This window comes from Eschscholzia californica, unplaced genomic scaffold (assembly GCF_041429995.1).
Source record: "Eschscholzia californica isolate CP2 unplaced genomic scaffold, dmEscCali1.0.p SCAF_3, whole genome shotgun sequence".
NCBI classification, from domain to species: domain Eukaryota; kingdom Viridiplantae; phylum Streptophyta; class Magnoliopsida; order Ranunculales; family Papaveraceae; genus Eschscholzia; species Eschscholzia californica.
In genome coordinates, this window is record NW_028238420.1 from 42,619,061 (window position 1) to 42,640,648 (window position 21,588).

Sequence of the window (21,588 nt, forward strand, 5' to 3'; positions counted from 1 at the left end):
TTAGACACTCTATGATGATGTGGACCATTTATTAGTAGAGACTCTCTAATTTTAGATTTAAAATTTTAACCAATAGAAACTCTTGTTATTTAACTACAATACTTTTTTTACCTATTTGAGTTGAAGAGTGACATGTGCATTAAATAGAGGTATTTCAGAGATTTCCATTGGAGACAAATAAAAATTAAAGTGGCTCTGTACCGACATATAGGAAAGAAAATATTCATCGACACTTGACAATTATGACTTTGAGGGTTTGTTTTTTTTTTGATGAGGCAACATTGCATTAATGAAAAACGAGCGTACAAAATACAAACAAGACAACTAAAGAAGAACCGAAACAAAAGAAGGTACATAATTCCACACTTTTCGATCTTCATTTCTTCTTCCCCATTTTGCAAGCGCATCTGCTGGAGCATTACAGTCTCTAGGTACAAAGGTGAACATGATGCCCTCGAATTTATCTATAAGAGATCTAACTTGTTGCATAATCTTTAAGGATTGTCAGTGGAGTCCTACACTTTGACCATTGATGAACTTGACAAGAGCTTGATTATCACTTTCTATGTGAGCGTGAGTGATGTTCAATTGTAACGCCCATTGTATACTAAAAAGGATGGCTAGTCCTTCACATTCTTCCACGTTTTGGCACCGCACCGAGTCTGCTGCTGCTATAATGAAATTCGACTTTTCATCTCTAATGATACATCCTATTCCAGCCGGATCTGTAGCGTTGGTAAAAGAGGCGTCGACGTTCAACTTTAAGTATGGTGTCGATGGAGGTCTCCATATTTGTTGCTTAGTGTTTTTCCTGCATTTGTTAGTGGGAACAGTCTCAATCTTGAGAGGAGTGATAGACGCATTATTAATGCTGTCGATTATTTGTCGCGGGTTTTGTTTGTTCGTGTTAAAGCAGTTTTCACGTTAGGGTGTACATTGGAGAATGTAGTCTTTTATGTTGGCCACGTAGAAAACAGACAATTTGTGACACTTCACACCTAGACTTTATAAAATTGGTGTTTAGTCAACCATTTGAGACCCCAAGATCCCCTCATTAAACTCGTCCGCTAGTAACGGCATGACATCATCACTTTCTCTATCTCTCTCTTTCATTTAGTAGTAAGATTTAGCAGAGGGACACACAATACGAGATTTTATGTTAAGCTGTAATCCTAATTTAATTACAGTTGACCCAATTGAACGGGGGTTAAAGTTGGATCGGAGAGATTTTAGAAAGAGAAAGTGTTCCTTAATATATAGAGAGAGAGACAAACTCTATCATGTCTACGACTCCTCATATGATCCTTGCCGTCTTTCAACTTTTCTAGCCCAAGGCCAAACCCCACCCCTCATCTCTCTCTCTCTCTCTCTCTCTCTCTGTCTAGTTTCTTTTGTAATACTATCTTTCTACGATTTAGATTGAGGTGAGTTCAAGTTTCTTAATCATCTATCTATTCATACATACTTTTTTCTGTTTTATTGAATTTTGTAGTACTATTCTCTGGTGGTTGAAATTGATGGAGTATATATATTACTGTATTGATGAAATACTTAGCTCAAATCTTTTTTGTTTGTATTGGCATTGGATTCACTAGATAGACTACTACCCTAATTTACTAGTAATAAACTTCATATTCTGTCAAGGTAGTAAGTAGTTTGCTTTCTATGTCGGTGGTAGAGTGTGAAATCTTAGCCGTCTATTTCTTTTTTTAGTACTACTAATACTACTTTAAAATTGTTGATCATATGGATTTTCTCATTTTTTAGATAAACTCTTTTCTACTTGCCCTACCCAATTTGCTTTATAAAGGAATGAGGCAGAGAGACAAAAGGAGAAAGGAACAACTCTACTCAGATTTCAGAATAGACTTTTTGGGTACCACCCATTCAGAATAAATATATGTATGATGTGAAAGTCAAGTTTCATGTGAAAAGACAGACACTCTAGTTTCACTTTTCTTTCCAACTTACTCACTTGGGTTATAACATAACACCTCCTCATTTTACATATTCGCTAGGCCTTTTAAGTTGGTTTGGTGCACTTCGGTTTCACATTTGTTTGGAAGTCCTTCAAGACGTAGGCTATATAACATATCACCTCATCTTAAATATCTGTTAGGCCTTTTAGGTGGTGGGTTTGGTGCACGTCACCCGAAACAAAAAAAAAAAACACGTGTTAGGCTAACCACGTCACACGTGAGGAGGCGTGTGAGAATAGTCCCACATGGGAGAAGGGGTAACTAACAACCAAGAATATAATGTATAGGTCCTTTCCACACATTGCCAATTGGTGGTTTAGAATTGGATGACCACAAACTTAACACTTAGGACAGGCCCATGCCAAAAAAAAACCTTGTACCATGTGGAATTAGGCCAATGGGCATGGGTGGTAGTGGTACCTAAATCAAGGACTCTATGTTTGGTAGCCTGGTTTTGAGACAGATGTTACATCATAGTAGTACACTAGCACCTTTTATCTTAACAAAATTCAAGAAATTTTTTTCCTGTAATCGCCGAGGAATTTGAATTGCTTAACTGTTAGATTTGCAAACATAAATTCTCACCTTGTCATTTAGGTTCCAGTATTTGAAACACGGGTCTTGTAGTTTTCGTATAGTTTATTGATAGGGAGAAAGAATGTCTGGTGGAGATAAACAAACGAGCTTGAGAAAAGCTTTGGGAGCCATTAAGGACTCCACCACAGTCGGGCTAGCTAAAGTTAATAGTGATTACAAGGTAAGACCTTTTGAGTGTTAATGCAGTCACAGCGATTGTTGTAAATTTGGATATTTCTAACTTGCACTGTATTGGATTTTATAGGACTTGGATATTGCAATCGTTAGAGCTACAAACCATGTAGAACGTCCAGCGAAGGATAAACATATGCAAGGTAATCGGACCTCTCTCTCTCCCTACACACACACACACACACACACACACACACACACACACACACACACACACACACACACACACATATATATATATGGTTTTCTTTACTCGATATATTTATCTATGGAAGAAATTTGTTAATTTCTCTTTTACTTGTATACTTACATACATTAGTGTATGTTCTCGTTGGAGCAAAGAATTGACAAATTCCTTTTCTTTTTTCTTTTGGTTTTCCAGTGATTTTTGCTGCTATTTCAGCAATAAGACCTCGTGCTGATGTTGCATACTGCATCCATGCTCTCGCTAGACGTCTTGCGAAAACACATAATTGGGCGGTAAGTTAATCGCAGTAGGAAGCTAATTAACTTGTCTAGTCTATTGCTTGTAGAAGCATTCATACACCTAGTTTCCTTTTTCCTACCATGGTTGCTTTTCCTTCCCAGCTTTAAGAATTCGTCTAATTAAGATGACAGTGAGTGGTCCACTTCCATGTGCTGCCTATACGATGCACTACTAAGTACTTAAAATGACCTGCCTAGAGAGCAGCTTTAGTTGTCATATCACTTCTTTCCGAGGATATCTTCTATATTTGTGCAGAAAAATTGTCTATAGATAGTGCAACCATGAGCAGATTAGTGTTGCCTCTATGCCCCATGGATGTTCAGTGGCTAAATTATGTCATTTAAGCAGGTTGCATTGAAAACTTTAGTCATTATACATCGTGCTTTGAGGGAAGTGGACTCATCATTCCGTGAAGAACTCATTCACTATGGTAGAAGCAGGAACCATATGCTCAATATGTCACATTTCAAAGACGATTCAAGTCCAAATGGTACTCCCTGGATTTTCTGATAAAGCTCGTATCTCGAAACAGGAACCATATGCTCAATATTTTTTCTGACATATCTATCTGATGTTCAGCGTGGGATTATTCTGCTTGGGTTCGTTCCTATGCACTGTTCTTGGAGGAGAGGCTTGAGTGTTTCCGTGTACTGAAGTATGACATTGAGACTGATCATCCCGTAAGCAATTTATTCCATTACTCTCTTTGGCACATATATTTTTTGTATATATATTACTTTCTGTTTTGTGCCAACATTGTAGTGATTGCTTTAAGCCAAATGGCTCATACCATGACACTTTAGCAAGAATTCAAGGTTAGGTGTGATAAGTCGGGTGGGCTGGAGGAGTTTGATATAAGTGAGTCAATCAAAATATAAAACAGAGCCTTTGAGAGCTGTGGATGGCCCCTTTGAAAACGTAGCTTATGTTTATCATTTTTTGGTGTTAGTTCAACTTCAAATCTTGCATTTTCGTTTCGATTTTTCTACTGGCTGATTAGCTGATATATATTAGTATGAGAAAATTGTGGATACCATCTTCATGCATATATTTGATTGTTGTGTGCAGAGGACCAAAGATCTAGATACTACTGAATTACTTGAACATTTACCAGCTCTGCAGCAGCTTCTTTTTCGTGTTCTTGGTTGCCAGGTATGTTTGTTTTTTTTCTAAATGATTTTTCAAATTCTTTTCAGAAAAGAATTTTGTTGGTTTAGAATCATCCAGTTATCAACTCAAACTATTTCAAATAAAATCATATATAATGTGAGAAACAACTTTGTACAGCCAGAAGGAGCAGCGATGCATAATTTTATGATTCAGTTGGCGCTATCAATGGTATGTACAATTCAAACTTTAACACCTCGTTTTGCCAGAACGTCCCAATAACATCATTACTACTTTTTTCTTTAATCATTTTGACCAGGTTGCTGGTGAAAGTATCAAGATTTATAATGCTATTAGCGATGGTACAGTTAATTTAGTTGACAAGGTATAGTAGCCATTTTGCGAATTCAGCAACCAAGCTTGAGTTTCAACTTCGAACTTTGAAGTGTAAACGATAATTACAAATTTCGGATATTATGGCAGTTCTTCGAAATGCGACGCCATGATGCTCTTCGGGCGCTTGACATTTATAGGAGGGCAGGAGAGCAGGTAAACTTTTTCTTATTAAATAGCAAGTAGTCCTCTAGAAATCGGGTAGTTATTAGTAGTAAAAAAATTAACTTTTTACGAATATAATATATGCAATGAATCTCTTCCTTAACGACATTTTTCAGTTAGCTCTTTAGTCTGAACTTTCAGGGAAAGAGACTTTCTGAATTTTATGAAATATGTAAAAGTCTTGATCTTGGGCGTGGACAAAATTATATCAAGATTGAGCAGGTTTTCACCTATTCTGATGCCTCTTACTATTCTTCGCTTTTGTTGGAGTTCGTAAAGCTTTCTTGGATTTCCATTTGTTAAGTGGTTGAGACATTTTGCTTATTAAAAAATGCAGCCTCCACCGTCGTTCTTAACAGCCATGGAGGAATTTGTAAGAGAAGCTCCACGAGCTTCGACTGTTTACAAGGACAAGGTATTGAGATCTATTTATTTTCTTGGTGAAGTGCCTAATTAGTTATACAGGAATACCATAACAATTCTCTCTGTTATGGTGATAGCCAACAATCTGACATCCTCTTAATTACATTTACTTAATATGGCCAGGTTGTTGGTGAGAAAATTCCTGCTCCCAAAGAGGTCTTGGCCATTGAGTTTAAGAGAACCCCAGAGGTGGAAGTGGAGGTGGAGCGTCAGGCATCACCCCCTCCACCTGAACCGGCTAAAACGGAATCCTCTATTTTCCAACCACCAGATTTGTTGGTAAATTCTCAATCCATTTCCTGCCTTCAGTCAATCAGAAACTACATTTTCCGCAAAGTAGAATACTATTCTAGCTGAAATCTGAAATCCCGTACTCCTTTTGAATGTCGGATTCATTGTTGTCAGGGTTTAAATGATACACTACCATATGCATCAGAGTTAGACGAGAGAAATTCTCTTGCTCTATCTATCATTCCCGTTGGTAAGTTGTTTGTGCTAGATTAATGTCATAATTCAGTTTGAAAGTAATAATCTATTTCAAAAAATGGGTAATTGACTTCTAACTTTGAAGATTGGATAAAGATGAAAGTAACTCTTGATTTCTTTGACTGTTGTAGATGATGCATCTATTGGTCCCGCTGTTTCGAGCACGGCTAATGGAACTGCGGCCTGGGAGTCGGCACTTGTGACTGCCCCAAGCTCAAATGAAAGAGCAGCAAACGCAAGCAAGCTGGTAACTTTTTAAATCTTTGATGGCTAACGCAAAACTCTTTTTCCCTTCCACTGCTGAAGTTTGCAGATTTAAAAACTAAGAAAAAAAACCGTAATTTCGTTTATGCTTTACTGTTTGTTCTTATAGGGGATTGGTGAATCCTAGGATCATGATTTATGACTTGTTATGAATTAGTATTCTGCGAGCCCCAAAAGCCTTGGCATCTACTAACCATTCAAACCCATCCCCTCCAATCCCTTCCTTTGCACCGACCCTCGAATCCTAGAGTTCATTTCTATACATTTTTCCACAAACTTAAGGAAGATCGAATTTTTGTAGGGATTTAAGTTGCCTTCGTGATTTCCATGAAAAACAAATAGCCCAGAGATCAAAATTTGAGTGAACATCTAGCTCGCCAAAACCATTAAGTTTGTAGATCCCCACAACAAAAGAACATCTTGCTGTCATTCCATTGTAGTGTTCAAAAGATGCTAACAATCATCCTTTTTTTAATTTCGAACTGAGAAGGCGGGTGGGTTAGACAAGCTTACATTGGATAGCTTATATGACGATGCACTTAGACAAACTACTCAAAGTGCAAGCTACGACCCATGGAAGCCAATGCCTATGGGTGGTACGGAAATGCAACCAGTTGCACAAGACCCATTCTTCTCCTCGAACATGGTGGCTGCACCTGCTAGTGTACAGATGGCAGCAATGGCCCAGCAGCAGCAGCAGCAGCATGCTTTCATGTACCAGCAGCAGCAGATGATGGGCCAGCAACAGCATCTGTCTCAAAATCCGTTTGGTACGCCATACGGACCTGGTATGCACTCTTATGGCTCTGGTATGCCTCAACCATTCAACCCAAATGCAGGTCTTATTTAAGAATCAAGGTTCAAGAAAAGCAATCTCTGGACATGAGAATGGTCAGGATAGAAGTCAAGAACATAAGGTGGGAGGGAATCTGACGTATGAACAAAAGGAGCTGTGGATCAGAAAATAAGTATCATATCTCATGTATGATTTAACGACATGAATGTTGATTAGTGGTATATATACAGAGAGAAAGAGTTGTAGTGGCTGGAGAGTGTTGATTAGGTTAGGAGAGAGGGAGAGTTGTATTTTTTTTTATTATTTGTGAACACTGTTTCCTTCATCTCTTCTCTACTTACCAAAAGAAAAATGCTAAAAGAGAAAAAGGGGCAGACTACAACACGGCCACAATGGGCAGCTGCCAGCCCCTGCCAAAATGCCTGCCCAATGGGGGCCAGCCGCATCAGCACTGGACTGAGGTCGACCCCCTTTTTCTGTGCCGAACAGCACCTGCTCATATATATATAATTCCGACTAAGATTGGAAAATATAATACAACTGTCTGGAAATTGTCCCATCAATGGCACAGAAACGCAGGTCTCTTATCGACAATCTACCATGGTGCACTCGATCAGTTCAGTTGATCGCTCTCACTGAAATGAAGTCTGTGGATGTTTGAGTACAAAGTTTTGGGTGGAAACAAAAAAATTTAGAACCTTTTGTTTCCTCCAAATACTTGAACCCGTATATTTCTCAGATTCTTCTTCCTCTCCCACTTCCAATGTAAACCCGGACGATCTTTCCCTCAAATTCCGGCGACCTCCACAATAAATTCCGGTGGCACTTTCACCATCTGCGTCAACACTTTTTCCTCTCATCTTCCCTTCTTTTTTCTATTCTCTCCCTCTCTGTATATCTTCGAAGGGAAGAGATGGAAAGAGAGAAGAGACAGATGAGAAACTTCGGAGTTTCGCTGGTCGACGACTATATCGGTGACATAAATGAGAGGGTGTGTTTAGGGAACAATTTTAGTTTTCCACTGTTTGATAGTTTATTCTCCAGAAACTTTTGTTATTTTCCTAAATCAAACACCATGTTTTATTCAAGATAATTTCATTCTAATATGAAATTATCGATTTATATTATTTTTTCATCCTAGTTGTGTTTATAATCTCTTGCGCACGAGTATTCCTTTGTATTTTGCTCCTTCCTTTGAAACAAAATTTCAAATATAAACCAAGAAAAATAGCACTAGAAAAGTGGATCAAAGCCGATATAGATCCTGCCGAATTACCAACTCAAACGAGATAAAATTTTAAAATATACAAACTGAGTCAATTAGGCTATCATCTTCTTTCTTCTACTTGTAAAGGTGTCAACTACTTCAGCTCTATGCCTAGAAACCCTAAAATTGCCTTCGTGTCTCTCGAAGTATATTGTGCTAGAGTTTGTTCGACGCTTTACTAGCTCGTTATGTTCCAGTGCTAGAGTCTGTTTGATGCCTTACTAGCTTGTGTTTATATAGGGATCATGAGCTCGTTATGTATTTATACAAAAATTAGATTTATTTTTCAAGAAAGAGTATAATACAGCGCATGTTGTAGCTAAACTAGTTGTTGCAATGGCTTGCCATGTCTGTTAGTATTGCGTCACGGGCTGTGGGGGGTTGCGGTGACCCATTTCTTGACTGGGTTTTTCTGACAATTTTTGAACCCCCACGACTCAGTGTAAATCTCTAATATAATCACTGGTTTACTTGTACAGCGCCAACTTTCCGAGGAAGATTTCCTTCCGAAGTCAGAATCAAATGACCCCCTTTATAGTCTCCTTTTGCTGAGCCCTTAAAATCTTCCTTAAGCACTCCCACCTCTTTCCTTTCACCCTATTCTCATGCTATCAATATATTACATTCATCCATATGAGAACCTAAATTTTCTTTAAAACAGCAATTTACCATATAGATTGTACCATGTAACTGGCAAATTCAATTGTATGAAATTCATTTATGATCAAATTTCGCACATTAAAAACAAGTATAGCCAAAAGAAAACAAAAGTATCCTAAGTCTATAACTTTCACCCGACAAATCACTTTTGCCTAAACAAGGCAAAGACGAAAACATTATTGACTCCTCTTTAAGTTCTTTCTACTCGTAAATTATAACAAGTAACAACAGATGGAGATGAAAACTCCCGGGACCCCTCCTCTCTCTCCCTCCCTCTCTTTCTTCTTCCTTCACCTATTTTAGTTAGGATTCTATCATTTGTTTGAACATAAGAACCAACAATGGCAGCAGACGAACAGTGCAAATGAAAAGTGACTAATCGAAACGAATGAAATTTAATATTGATTGATATTTCTTTTATAACTGAGATGTAAACATAAAACAAATGGCTGACGTATGACTAAGATGTCAAAAAGACACTTATATTGAATCACTTCGTTTAGGTTGGATTATGGCTGTTAAACCAAGGTCCGACAGCACCATTATTTTGCATGTTGCTGTGAGATCCAATACCATTCGGGATGAGAGAAGATGGTAACCCAATTGGTGTAGGAGTAAGACCTGTCGAGTACAACCCGTGCGAGTGAGGAAGGTTGTGATGGCCGACAAGAGGACTTCCACCACTAGTACTTCCTTTTCGTTGTTGGAGTGCATGGATTTGCATCAGACCTTCTTCATGTATACGAGATATTGTTTCTAATTCTTTCATTGAGAGCGACTCCAATCCTGCACCATAAAGAGGAGCATGGCGTGACATCTCTTCTTGGAGTGAGGTCTCGAGAGTGTGTATATATTGCTGCACAAAAATAACGTTTCCATATTTAGTATAGTGGATCCTCGGAAAACTATAAAATAACAATGTAACCACCAAAGGTTGACAAAAGAACTGTAAAGATCCTGCAGATTAGCACAGGAAGCTTCAGTTTTTTTCCCTTCTCCATTGTGCCCATTTCGGGGAAAAAAAATCCCCTTCTTTTTAGGCGTCTAGGTATATGGTTTACGGGTTAGGATTTAGGGATTGGATAACATATGTAACTAACAACCTGGCAGGTATGCAATTTTGCCTCCATTCCATCAATGTATGCTTCACATCGAGCAACTTGTTCTTCCTTCTCTCGTTTTTCTCCTTGAGTTTGTCCGACTGTTTGTTTCAATCTTCTGACTTCATCCTCGAGTGACTGCCTAACTTCTTCACGAGTCATAGTCTCAGACGCATAGCGTTTCAATTCCTCATCAGATCTTTTTCGACCAGCTTCTGCACTCTTTAACCTTTCAGCAAGAGCATTTTTCTCCTTCACTAACTTCTGCACCAAATCGAAAACTGGATTAGTACAAACACTAGGATTAATTTCCTTATAACAAATCTTTATTCCCATAATGTGATAGCTATGGGACGTTATAACTTATAAGTGACTAATATTGAATTGCTTTATGCACAATATGAAGCACCTCTGGAACAGATGGAGCCAATTGACGTTTCCTCAAACCAAGAGCTAACAGATGGAGAATTGACTACACCATGGATAACTGGGCCATATTCGCAAACCAAACTAGCGAAATTGCCATGGAACCCAATTCTCTCGAGAAAGCAATTTTTCATTGCAGTCTTTGGAGCAGCTCAAGGAAGTTGTAGGAATTGGTCATATTTTCAGTAAGTAACAACTGATCAGTCATGTAACTAAAGGACTAGGATGAGAACTAGGGGTACCTAATATACCGAAGAGAAAATGAACAGAAAGACCATTCAGTTCGATCATAATTGTTGATTCAAGTTCTAAAAGAAAGTGATGCTATCTGTTTGCTAGTTCCGGAAGAAATCAATGGACTACAGTCGAGCTTTAGGATTCAGAAGGAACTTTAGGAAAGGAAAACATAGATAGGGTTTTACCTTCAACTCTTCACGTTTCCTGGACTTCAACTGCTGAAGTTGTATATCGGCATCATGGAGCCGATCATGAAGAACCTTTTTCTCAGAGATAAGCTTCGTAATTTCATCATCTCGTTCTGATCGGATCCATTCAAGCTGACTCTCAGCATCTTGTATCTGTTCGGTCAGCTCTTTCTTTTCCCGAGAAAACCGGTCCGTCTCAGTCTTCATCTCAGACTGCCATTTTTATGCCGAACATTTAATAAATTCCAGAGCAGACAATATATACACAAAAAATGACAAATTATAACTTACAAGGGTCATTTGTATAGGAAATTAGATACCTTAAGTCGGTTGGTAGTTGCCTCAGATTCACTTAATCTTTGTGACAAAGTATCATTTTCCCTAATCAACTTTGAAACTTCAGTTTGTATTGCTGCACTATAACGGATGTTTTCATCTTGACTTGCACATAGTCGATGCCAAAGAGTTGCTCGATCGATATTCGCAAGTTCAGTGACCTCTCTCATCATGCTCAGAACTGATCTTGCAATCCCTTCTTCCTCGTGAACCAAGAATACCAAAATATCCAAATCTAAATCTACGTCATGACAGTTACCTGTGGTGTTGGTAACACGGTCCACAAGTCCCTTTAGCAACCTCCCGCGGCAACTGTCATCAGTATACATTCTAAATAATACAACATAAAACATCCTCACAAAGCCCTGAACTACTGGGTCTCTAGAGAGAGACAATGTCTCGGCAAGACCAAGAAGTGGTACAAAATCACCATCTTGGACTGGCAATGTCTCTTGAATGTTTTGTGCTGCTAGTTGCTGAGAATTTTCAGCGCTAGATATAGAATTGCTCAATCTGAGAGTATGTCGTCTTCCCAAGACAGCTGCTACCGTGTGATCCAAAATGCCTCCTTGAGCGACTGCTCTCTCAAAAGCATGGGAAGCTTGAGTGGCAAGGCTAGGTATCACTAACATATCTATCAGGATATAGGTGTCAGAAAAGTGACGGAGTGCAGACACAACCCACTCTACTCCCCTTGCACTATCCTCACTTTCACCCAATGACAGCATGCAAGCTAAGGAAGAGTCATCAACCTCACAATTAGAATGAATATCTCCTAGAATAGATTCCGCAACATCCATCCAGGTATTCACAGTTTTGCTCAGAATATCAAGAACACAAGGTGGAACTTCAGCGCCCAAAGTCCTCAGCCTAGCACGAACAGCTCTCACCTTCATTCCGAGAAAAAAAAATGTTCAGAGAAAGAAGAATCTAAAGACTCATAATATTCCGTATCAAAAATCCAATAAGAAGTAGACAAGTGACTGAAAACATACTGCTTCCGGAAGCTGCTGACACTTGGATGCTGCATTAAATACGAAACCGATGCCTGCTGCAAGCACTTCATGATTTAAATCCCGCAGCAATGGTAAGCACTTTACTAGAACAGTCCCCCACATTTCATTACTCAAATTCAGCTCGCTAATTGCATTGAAAACCTGAGGGAAGAAAGAACTAGTCATAAATGTAGTCGTGTTAATAGACTCAGAATCACATTGATGCTGTAACAATATCCCTAGAAAACTAAGAAAACAATCATTCAAGAAATCTAGATTACAGGTATTTGGAGTGCTGAATCTTCCTGAAGTCGCTCTAGAAGTGAACCAGCAGCGGTCGGATGTTCAGAATAGTCAACCAACTTGGGTACCAAACCAACAAGATCTGGTTGGAGATGTTTAGGAGCTTTGTCTAGTACAAGAGCTATCTTCGCTGCCGAATTTGGCTTTCGTTTTGGCTCCGGACAGCCTTGTGGAACAGCACCATCTACAGCCCTCAGTGAATTAACAATCAATCCAAGAAGCTCCTCGGACTGCTCCAGCCACTTGATCTAAGGTATAGTTTGTATAAGCAGTCAATGGGAGCAAAATTAGACAAACACAAAACAAATACAACTTCTGCCTATGAAAAAAAAGTTTTTACCTCTTTCTCCACAAACATTAAATTATCTAATCTGAATGTCTTATCGTACCTTGGGAGAGTGAATGAAATTATTATCCATGCAAAGACTGTCTGCAGTTGATTCGGGCGGAGAAATAGACTGCCCAGGAACAGCCTTCCCAGATATGCAAATTTCACCCATAGCCGAGCTTTGTACAGCATATGCATTAGAATGTTCATCTACACCAGAGTCAAATCTCTCATATAAAGACGGCTGTGCATGTTCTATTCCTCCAACGTCACTACCTGATTCTGATGGACTGGCTGCTCCATTGCTATCTGGAGAAGGCTTTGAGCTAGTATCAGAAAAATCATCACTTCTTTCCTCTGAAGGCTGGCAGCACTCAACCATTATATCTAAAAGTAAATCAATGATTGCTTGCTGCAATACTTTAACGCCCATCAACATATGCATCAAACTGGGAGAAGATCCGCAAGCCCTTGCCTCCTCTTTTTTGCCATCACTACTACTACTACCAGAGAGCTTTGTAGGAAGGAGTAAGCGCTTTATTTTAGCAGGGTGATCGAGATATACACGGAGTCCAGTTAAAAAACCAGCTATAGCCCCAGCATCCATTAAAAGCTTTTCCCTTAAAGTCACCTGAGGCTGTGAAGGATTATCTCCATATGTTAGGTGAAACCCGGCACTGGAAAGGAGATCTCTGAAGATGTCTTCTTCATCTCCACTTAATCCTTCACTGTCTTCAGAGTCAATAAGCTCATCAGGATCACTTGACAAAGCGTCTTTATCATCCTCATAAGCCAAAACCTGATAAAAGGCCAGGAAGTAACATAATACTCTCAAAAGGAATTCAATGAAGGGAAAAAATAAACTTTGTCCAAGCATCAAGAAGCAAGTAATAATAAAAAAATATAGAGCGGAATCTCAGAACCTGACATTCAAATGAACTTGCGTCGTACTGTATTAGCTTTCCATTTCAATGTTTAAAAAGGCGCATAAGATGCGCATCGAGGCGTACACCTCGAGGCAAAATATAGGTGTACAGCATCAAAACTTACGCCTTATTGTTGTAGTAACTCTTCGTTTTTCGTTATCTTCTAGATGTACTCGAAAGGGTAGAAGTGACCGAAAGCATTCATATCCTTTAACTTTCTTACTAAAAAATTAAGTTTCTGTAGTACTACAAACATAATATACTATGAGATTGAAGCTACGCTTCTTTACCGCTCGAGGCACCACCTCACATTGTTCCATTTTATGATGAGTTCCTTTTTATTCCAATCAGGGATTACCAAAACCCAGATCCCATTCTATAGTTTATTCATACCATTTCCAGGGAAGGCCTCTCTACTGAGGATTTAATTCCTGGATTGGGCCGCCTTATTTTTAAGCACATGAACGGACTGGACTTGACAAGGCAACCCCGAAAAATTAAATATTACGACACTGAACCATGACTTCGCTGATTCTTTACTGGTGTTATTAAATGTTTCCTCTAATCTAACGTTAGGAATTTAACCCCTGTTGGGCTACATGGTCGCAACAAGAACTGTGCTTTGAAGGTACAATGGTACATGCACCACCTGCGAGAACATCTTATGAGCTATATGCTTTAACTAATGAAGACTTCTCTTAAGTCAGAGCATATGCTATCTGACAGTGACGCTCCATTTCTAAAGATCTGACATAAACAAGTAATAAAACTACCTTCACCAATGCAGGACTGTCTTCTTTCTCTAGATAACCCCTAAAAACCATGAACTGGCAACTTTATCCAAACTACAATCAAAGATTTCTACATACAATACATAGAGTTTCTAATTCCAGCGGTCCAGCCCTCTAACCACCTTAGCGTTATCCTCTAACACAATAACCATCTCACTTTTCCAGCTAGAATTTTTTTTCATCAATTCAATGTTAACCATTCCACTTTATATTCCTGAACAGATTTTTACCATGTACTCTATGATTGCAAAACTTAAAATATGTCAATTCACAAGCAACAGTAAGAGATGAAAGAAATCCTAATGAACTCTTGAATTGGTAAGGGCCTGGTTTATTCTACTGGAAGATGGCTTACTATCAGTTATGCACCAAAACTAAAGGAGCATAAGGTGGGAATCACCAATAATTAATTATAGTGTGGTTGAACTTTCATACCAAGACATTGGGGCCAACTTACATGCTTTCAGCCTTGCTCTACTACTGGAATGCTACTAAATGGTATCGTTGTATTTCCAGCTTTTACGAAAATAGGGGAAACCGAAGATAATTTCTACGTAAAATCTAAATTCAACAGGATACAGTATTTAGCAAATAACATGCTAAGAGTATCAAACCAACTACGATGAAAGGCTGCCAGATGTATAAGATCATATTAACCTAGTTTAGAATCTCATAGTCAGGCAAACGAACTTCTTCCAGGACAATTGCATAGCAGCCCAAGACAATCTACATGAAACTAACAACTCTACACTTGTTATTCTCAAAAAATTTATTGGTGTTCAATAGCTAAGATACTAAGAGCTACTAATTTATGGAAGTCATTACTGTGAACTTTCGGTAGACCTGGGACAAAGAAAAATATTTTGTTTTCATATATTGAAATAAAAGAATTCTGAATGGTCCAAAATTGTGTACTACTGAAGACACATCTAAAATCACAAGAAATATATAGAAAGGAGAAATGAAATGGATAAAAATGTGTGAAACCGAACATTTTCTTTTCTATTTTAATGAAGACAACAATGACATTTATGCTCACCTCTAGATCAGAAAACTCAAACCAGGGGAAGCAATCCATGATCTCACAAACAAATACCACTGTGTCGCGCACAAGAAAACCAGCATCAGTTTCCAGCATATCGGATACTTTCATGAATTGGAGGACAGAATTGTTCCATGTCTTCGTACAGATGGAGGACTCTTTCCACACAGTTTTGGCAGGTTGCTTTTGGTTCACTATGCCCATCCTGTATCTGACCCAGAAATTGTTATCTGGATCAGTGCCAGCTGATTGATCACTCTCTAAATATATGCATATGGTGTCAAAAGACTCATATACGCCTGCATGAAGACAGGATTACAAGCGAAGTGGCTTTTATTAACTAACCCACGAGACAAAGCTACTGAAAATTTCCTATCTAGTAAAAAGAATGGCAAGAAACACAACATTAACTCACCAATTCGGAGGTCACATCCACCAGCCGGAAAGAATCTGCTAAATATTTTCCTAGTTTCCATTATGTCTTTGAAGAATAAGAAATTCTCCACCTTCCATGTAAATGACACTTTCTTCGTATCACCCTCAGCTTGGCAACCGGAGTTACTGGACTCCGCATCCTGGCCAGAAAACTCCTCAATTCTCGAGGTCTCTTTTAAGATAAGAACCTCCGCAGAGAAGATGACAGTATCCTGAACGAGAAAGCCAGAGTCCTGATCAAAGAGACTTGTTAGTGTCACAAACTCACGCCAGCCCCAATCTTTTGCAGCTTTAGAATAACGGTTTTGTGACTCCTTCATCACAGACTTTTCCTCCATCCTCTGGTTCACAACCGATAACCTATGACTTACAAAACAACTCCAATCACCAGTGGTGTTTCGAGAATCCGTGACTTCAAGAAACACCGAAAGGTGACATGGCGGCTGGGACTGCCCTGGTGCCATTAAGAAAAATGCACATTCCATTAGTTCTTTTTCGTTCCTTGATGCCGTTAAGCTTGGTATAATGTTCCAAGAAGGCGAACAAATAATATTAAATAACAAGACAGTCTGGAACAACATATAAGTCACATTTGAAAATCATATTCCCGTGATACAATACACTGATGATAGAGTAATGTTGAACTGATAAATAAAGATGTGCAAACATTTTGTTTTCAATTAGATATGGATTAAGTGGTAGACGTAGTATTACCTCTTGGATAGACAATGAGGCGGCAATCTCGATTCCCAATTTGAAACCTCCTGCTCTTAACGCAAAGACCTGTGATCTTCCTCTTCTTCAAGAGATCCTTTAACCTAGTGAAATTCTCAATCCTCCAAATGAACTTCCCAAGATGCCCATCAGATTTTCGTCCCCCAATTCCGCTCCTTCCTCCTAGAAATCCTGCGTTCTTTGTGAAGTTGCTTGACTCCTTAATCACATGAAATGACGTACTAAACACTGCAGTATCATCAACCAGAAAACCTGTCTCTTGCCCAATAAAATCAGACATTTTCATATAATCGTTCCATCCGAGACTAGTATTATCACCAGTCTTATTATCAGCAGCAAAGCGTCCATAAGAATCACGATGCATATGGTTAAACCCGGCATTTTGATTCAAAACGGACATTCTGAACAAACACCAACAACTACGATCAGACACACCAGACTTTTCTGTATCCTTGCTCTCCAAACACATAGACAAATATTCAATTCCATTAACAGAGCTCTGGTAAACACTAATCCTTAAATTACATTCACCGGCAGGGAAAACAGGGCTCATTATTTTCTGGGTTTTGATCATTTCCTTAAACAAACTAAAGTTATAAACCTTCCAAGTGAATTTCCCACTAAGAACATCAGATGTTGGAGCGAGAACAATAGAAGATGAAGACAATGCCGATGAAGACAGAGAAGACTGTATCTCATTGTTATCACGAGAAAAAGAAACGGATTCATTTAAAAGAAGAATATCAGCTATAATAAGAACTGAATCATTAGTTGACAAAAAACCTGATTTGGGATCTAAAATAGCAGATGAAGGAGTGAAGTCACACCATCCATGAGATTTCTTTTTACTAGAGAATCGATGCCAAGAATCCCTTTGAATAGATTTAGATTCATCAAAATGATTAACAATAGAAAGACGATAACTAGCAAAACAATCCCATTTAGAAGAAGAAGAACCACGAGGATCCATGATTTGAAGATAGATAGAGAAATAACCAGGTAGGGCTTGAGAATCACCTTTAGGATAAACAAGAAGACGGCAATCGTATCCACCGACTTCAAAGTATCTGCTCCAAAGTGCCCTAGCTTTAACCTTATGCAAATTATGAACCGTCCATCTACAGATTGTAGAATGATCATTACGGCGTTCAATAGAAACTGATTCTTGTCCACCGCCACCATCTCTTGATGAAGAACCAACTGGTTCTTCAGCAGCTGATACAGATACTGAACACGACGCCGATGACGATGACGATGATGACGATGATGACGAAGAAGACGAAGATGGAACTGCTGTTGCTGCCGCCGCTCTGGATGATGATGATTTTTCAATCGTTGTTAATGATGAATGTGAACGTGAAGAAGAAGAAGAAGGAACAGCTAGAGATTGATCAGAGGATAATGAAGACGAAGAAGAGGAAGCTCGTTCAGATAGGGTATGAGAAGATTTCATCTTTTCTTCTTCGTCGTCGTGGTGGTGGTGGTGGTCTTTGACAAGAGTGAGGGTTTTGCGATTGTTTGTTTTGGTTTTGGTTATTTCACCGTTTTTTGTGTTCCATGTTCCTTTCTCGCTCTCTCTTCATCTGTTACGATATTTTCGGCTTTAACACCTCACTCTCTCTCTCTTAAATAGTTTCGTATTGGATGAGAAGTATGGCCTATGAAAGGACCTCTCTCAAGTTCAACCTACCTACTAACCCAAATACATTTGGCTTCCTATCATGCTAACTTCATACTATAAATTTTTCATACAAATTATAGGCCCACCCCGATAGAGAAACCAGACGAAATTTCGAGTACACGTTTTAGTTAGAAAATTTTGTCTAATTACTTCTGCTATTTGTTTCCTTTGCGATAAAAGTGAAGATCGAGAGAGACAGATAATAGGGGAAGTTAAAGTTTTAGAGAGAGAGGGAAATGATGGTGGGGTGGTGGATGGAGTTGGTGGTCGGAGATGTGAGGAAATGAGAGAGGACAAGAAGTATTGTTGCCCCATAAATCTTTATCAAACCCAAAATTTTCTTTAAAATATTTGTACCTCTCAAAATTTTCATGTTTTTCCAAAACAACGACCAAATTATAATATGGCTAGATAGATAGATTGTTTTGCGAAATCGCACTAGCTTAGGCTTAGGGTGCAACACAAAGCAATATCATTGTTAATTTGAGAGTACTTTTGGTTTTAGTAATTTTGAGAAGAAATATGAGAAGTTTGTTTCCCGAAATAGTTCCTTAAAATGGAAAACAGAAGTTAATAATCAATTGGAATTATTATCCAATTTGATTTTATTTCTCACTTTGTAGGGTGCTCTCAGGATGCAATGGCAACACAGTGGTTGTGGACAGTGAAAGTTGTGGGGATTCGCTGGTGATGGCAGTTGTGGTGGTTCGGTCATAACATGATGGTGATGTGGTGGTGACTTGCAGTGGTTATATACGGTCGACGTGGTGGAAGTGGTAACAGTGGGGCACTGGGCATGGTGGTTGGAGGTGGTGATAATGGTGTGGTGGAGGTGTGTTGGTAACGGTGGCTAACAATTCTAAACTTGGCTGTAGGTAGCTGCCTATAGCGATTCTACATGGCGCCTTTAAAATTTTCCAGTTCATATTGGAGCTCCTTTCTATTATGGGTATTTTAAAAGCACCTCCGAAATAATAGCTAATCCACAAGAACAAGATCATTATATATGCCAGCCAGACCATCTAGTATCAAACACAACAGATCATTATACTCGCACTAGATTTTTTTATACAACAAATATATTCTTGTGGTATTCTTGGTTATTTATAACAAATATCAAACTTTACAAAATAACAAATAAACTTAATTTATTTGTAAGCAATAAAATAGCAACATTGATACATGAAGATTCCAACTCGGTGGTCGGCGGATATATTTCTCTTTCTGTAATACTGTAAGCAAGGGCGGAGCCCAAATCTGAAACTAATCTGGACTAGCCTAAAATTACTTAGAGAGCAAATTTTTTTACTTTTAGTGTATATGCACTAATAAGCAGTATTTTAAAAGTAATTTTTTGCCGAATATAATATTTTTCTATCATTATTCTTGTGCGTAACTTAACTTTCCAAACCAAAACAAGTGATTTCGAAAATTCTCATTAGATAAATAATTTCCGCGTGATTTCGGAAATTCTCATTAGATAAATAATATCCGCGTGAGATTTTCGATAATAGTTCAAACCTGAAGCATTTAAAAAAACTTCACATCCATTAAAATTAATATATGTGATCATTGGTAATTGGAGGACAAAGAACTAGAGCATAGTATGGAACCTACCAAAAGTGATGAAATTTAACTTAGTAAAAAGAAGGGGTCAAAAAAGAATATGGTCGAAAAATAGGGCCAAAAGAGAACTAATACATATGCAAGGACAAATACAGAATTAATTCATAAAATAAAAACAAAAGAACAATCCGTGTGGGATGGGAGTCGAACCCGTGACCAAAGCTATGACCACCCGAGCGGGCACTAGGTTTTGTAATTAACTTCAAGTAGAAATTACAAATTCTTTGGATTTGAACTCTGGCTGCAACCAGGGATCGCCCCACCCTGGCTCCGCCCTGCCTGTAAGTTTAAACCATATTCTAAACAATAAGGACGACAGAAGTAATGTATGTTGTAAATTTATTGCACCACTATAATAACTCTAATTAATATTACAGGAGAAATTGTATCCACGATATAATATCTTTTAGTATAATTGCCCGAAATATGTTGTGTTACTATTTGTTTCACCTTAAACATTGTACTATTCATTTAAAGTGGTCCTTGTTGTGTATAACATAAGATTGACAACATACAAGACATACAAACACCAAAGGATGGTGGATGTTGCTTGCAAGTTGGCACCATAGTACAAAAACCATGAATCATCCACACCATTTTACCTCACAAATCACTCACATTCAGACACAACTCATTAACTAACTTCAATTATTTACCTCTCTCTCTCTCTCTCTCTCTCTCTCTCTCTCTCTCTCTCTCTCAAACACACTATAAAAGGAGCTAGTACCCCATTTCCCAAATACCTATCAAGTAATAGAGTTTGAAGTCCAAGCCAGAAGTCATGAGTTATAAGATTATCTTCACTATAGTTCTAGTTTCTCTCATTTTCTCTTCAACCTTTACTACTAATCTTGCTTGTGAAACATGCAAGATCCCTCCGAAAGGACTCCCAGCAAATCCTTCCTGCCCTAGGGACACACTAAAACTCGGGGCTTGTGCCGACTTGCTCAACGGATTAGTCAATTTGGTCGTCGGGACTCCACCATCAAGCAAGTGTTGTGCATTACTCGACGGATTAACCGACTTAGAAGCAGCGGCTTGTCTTTGTACTACAATTAAAGAGAATGTGCTTGGTATTAACTTAGAATGGTCTGTGTCACTGAACTTGTTGGTTAGTACTTGTGAGAAGTCTATTCCTCCAGGGTTCAAATGTTTCTAGTAAGATATGTTCAGTTTGAATTCTTCTCTTTTGAGTTGCTTATTTTTTGTTTAGTAAGGAGTGGGAATGATGTATTTGATGTTATGTGTGTTTGTGATGTTGAACTATTCTTCGATTTTATTTGCAAAAAAATATTTTCTTTGTACGCCAGTAAAATGACCTATGTTTTCTGAAAGTAGTACTATTTCTCCCAAAATGATTTCTTTAGTGGAATTAATCATTATTTATCTTCGATAAGGAAGCTTAACGTGAAGGTTTTGAATTGTGTTTAATGTTTTAATGAATTGCAAATAAATTGGGTAAACATGTAGATTGTACAGAAATGACAGTTCTTTTTTGTTCTATTAGTATCACTTTTATCTATGTGGTTAACTTATACAATATGAGTTCTTGTACTCATTTATTTTTGTAGTAAAATTAGATTTTATAACAAATATCAGGCGAAGTAGTTTTCAGTGATACATTGTAGAAGAAGTGTTACTTTA

The 21,588-nt window shown here is 38.3% G+C and overlaps 2 protein-coding genes and 1 pseudogene across 5 annotated transcripts; 2 read left to right on the plus strand and 1 right to left on the minus strand.

Annotated features, from left to right (window-relative positions):
- Nucleotides 1-1,109: 1,109 nt before the first annotated feature.
- LOC147550504 (putative clathrin assembly protein At5g35200) lies at nt 1,110-7,193 on the plus strand. 3 transcript variants are annotated; one of them, XM_086672618.1, is made up of 16 exons: nt 1,110-1,424; nt 2,577-2,736; nt 2,821-2,890; nt 3,130-3,227; nt 3,583-3,724; nt 3,814-3,914; nt 4,303-4,386; nt 4,522-4,572; nt 4,661-4,726; nt 4,825-4,890; nt 5,041-5,121; nt 5,237-5,314; nt 5,446-5,601; nt 5,728-5,803; nt 5,940-6,055; nt 6,563-7,193. In XM_086672618.1, exons 2-16 carry the CDS (start codon nt 2,638-2,640, stop codon nt 6,920-6,922), a joined length of 1,644 nt encoding a protein of 547 aa, XP_086528744.1. In that variant the 5' UTR covers nt 1,110-1,424; nt 2,577-2,637; the 3' UTR covers nt 6,923-7,193. The 3 variants fall into 3 exon arrangements, with proteins under 3 accessions (XP_086528744.1, XP_086528743.1, XP_086528742.1); XM_086672617.1 differs by having other exon boundaries at nt 1,132-1,424; nt 2,607-2,736; XM_086672616.1 differs by lacking the exon at nt 1,110-1,424 and adding an exon at nt 1,947-2,173 and having other exon boundaries at nt 2,267-2,736.
- A 1,981-nt stretch (nt 7,194-9,174) lies between these two features.
- LOC147550505 (uncharacterized) lies at nt 9,175-18,347 on the minus strand. 2 transcript variants are annotated; one of them, XM_086672620.1, is made up of 10 exons: nt 16,617-18,347; nt 15,883-16,356; nt 15,465-15,766; nt 12,770-13,507; nt 12,359-12,628; nt 12,078-12,239; nt 11,067-11,972; nt 10,744-10,959; nt 9,899-10,156; nt 9,175-9,651 (listed from the first exon to the last, which is right to left on the minus strand). In XM_086672620.1, exons 1-10 carry the CDS (start codon nt 18,088-18,090, stop codon nt 9,295-9,297), a joined length of 5,157 nt encoding a protein of 1,718 aa, XP_086528746.1. In that variant the 5' UTR covers nt 18,091-18,347; the 3' UTR covers nt 9,175-9,294. The 2 variants fall into 2 exon arrangements, with proteins under 2 accessions (XP_086528746.1, XP_086528745.1); XM_086672619.1 differs by having other exon boundaries at nt 9,899-10,159.
- A 2,326-nt stretch (nt 18,348-20,673) lies between these two features.
- On the plus strand, nt 20,674-21,299 carry LOC147550506 (14 kDa proline-rich protein DC2.15 pseudogene; annotated as a pseudogene).
- Nucleotides 21,300-21,588: the final 289 nt, after the last annotated feature.

Coding starts and splice junctions, on each gene's coding strand:
- LOC147550504 (XM_086672618.1), top strand. CDS start 2,638: ATGTCTGGTGGAGATAAACAAACGAGCTTGAGAAAAGCTTTGGGAGCC. Junction 4,387..4,521: donor TTCGTGTTCTTGGTTGCCAG/GTATGTTTGTTT, acceptor AACTTTGTACAG/CCAGAAGGAGCAGCGATGCA. Junction 5,804..5,939: donor TCTATCTATCATTCCCGTTG/GTAAGTTGTTTG, acceptor TGACTGTTGTAG/ATGATGCATCTATTGGTCCC.
- LOC147550505 (XM_086672619.1), bottom strand. CDS start 18,090: ATGAAATCTTCTCATACCCTATCTGAACGAGCTTCCTCTTCTTCGTCT. Junction 15,767..15,882: donor TGGATGTGACCTCCGAATTG/GTGAGTTAATGT, acceptor GTCTTCATGCAG/GCGTATATGAGTCTTTTGAC. Junction 11,973..12,077: donor GTCAGCAGCTTCCGGAAGCA/GTATGTTTTCAG, acceptor CTCGGAATGAAG/GTGAGAGCTGTTCGTGCTAG.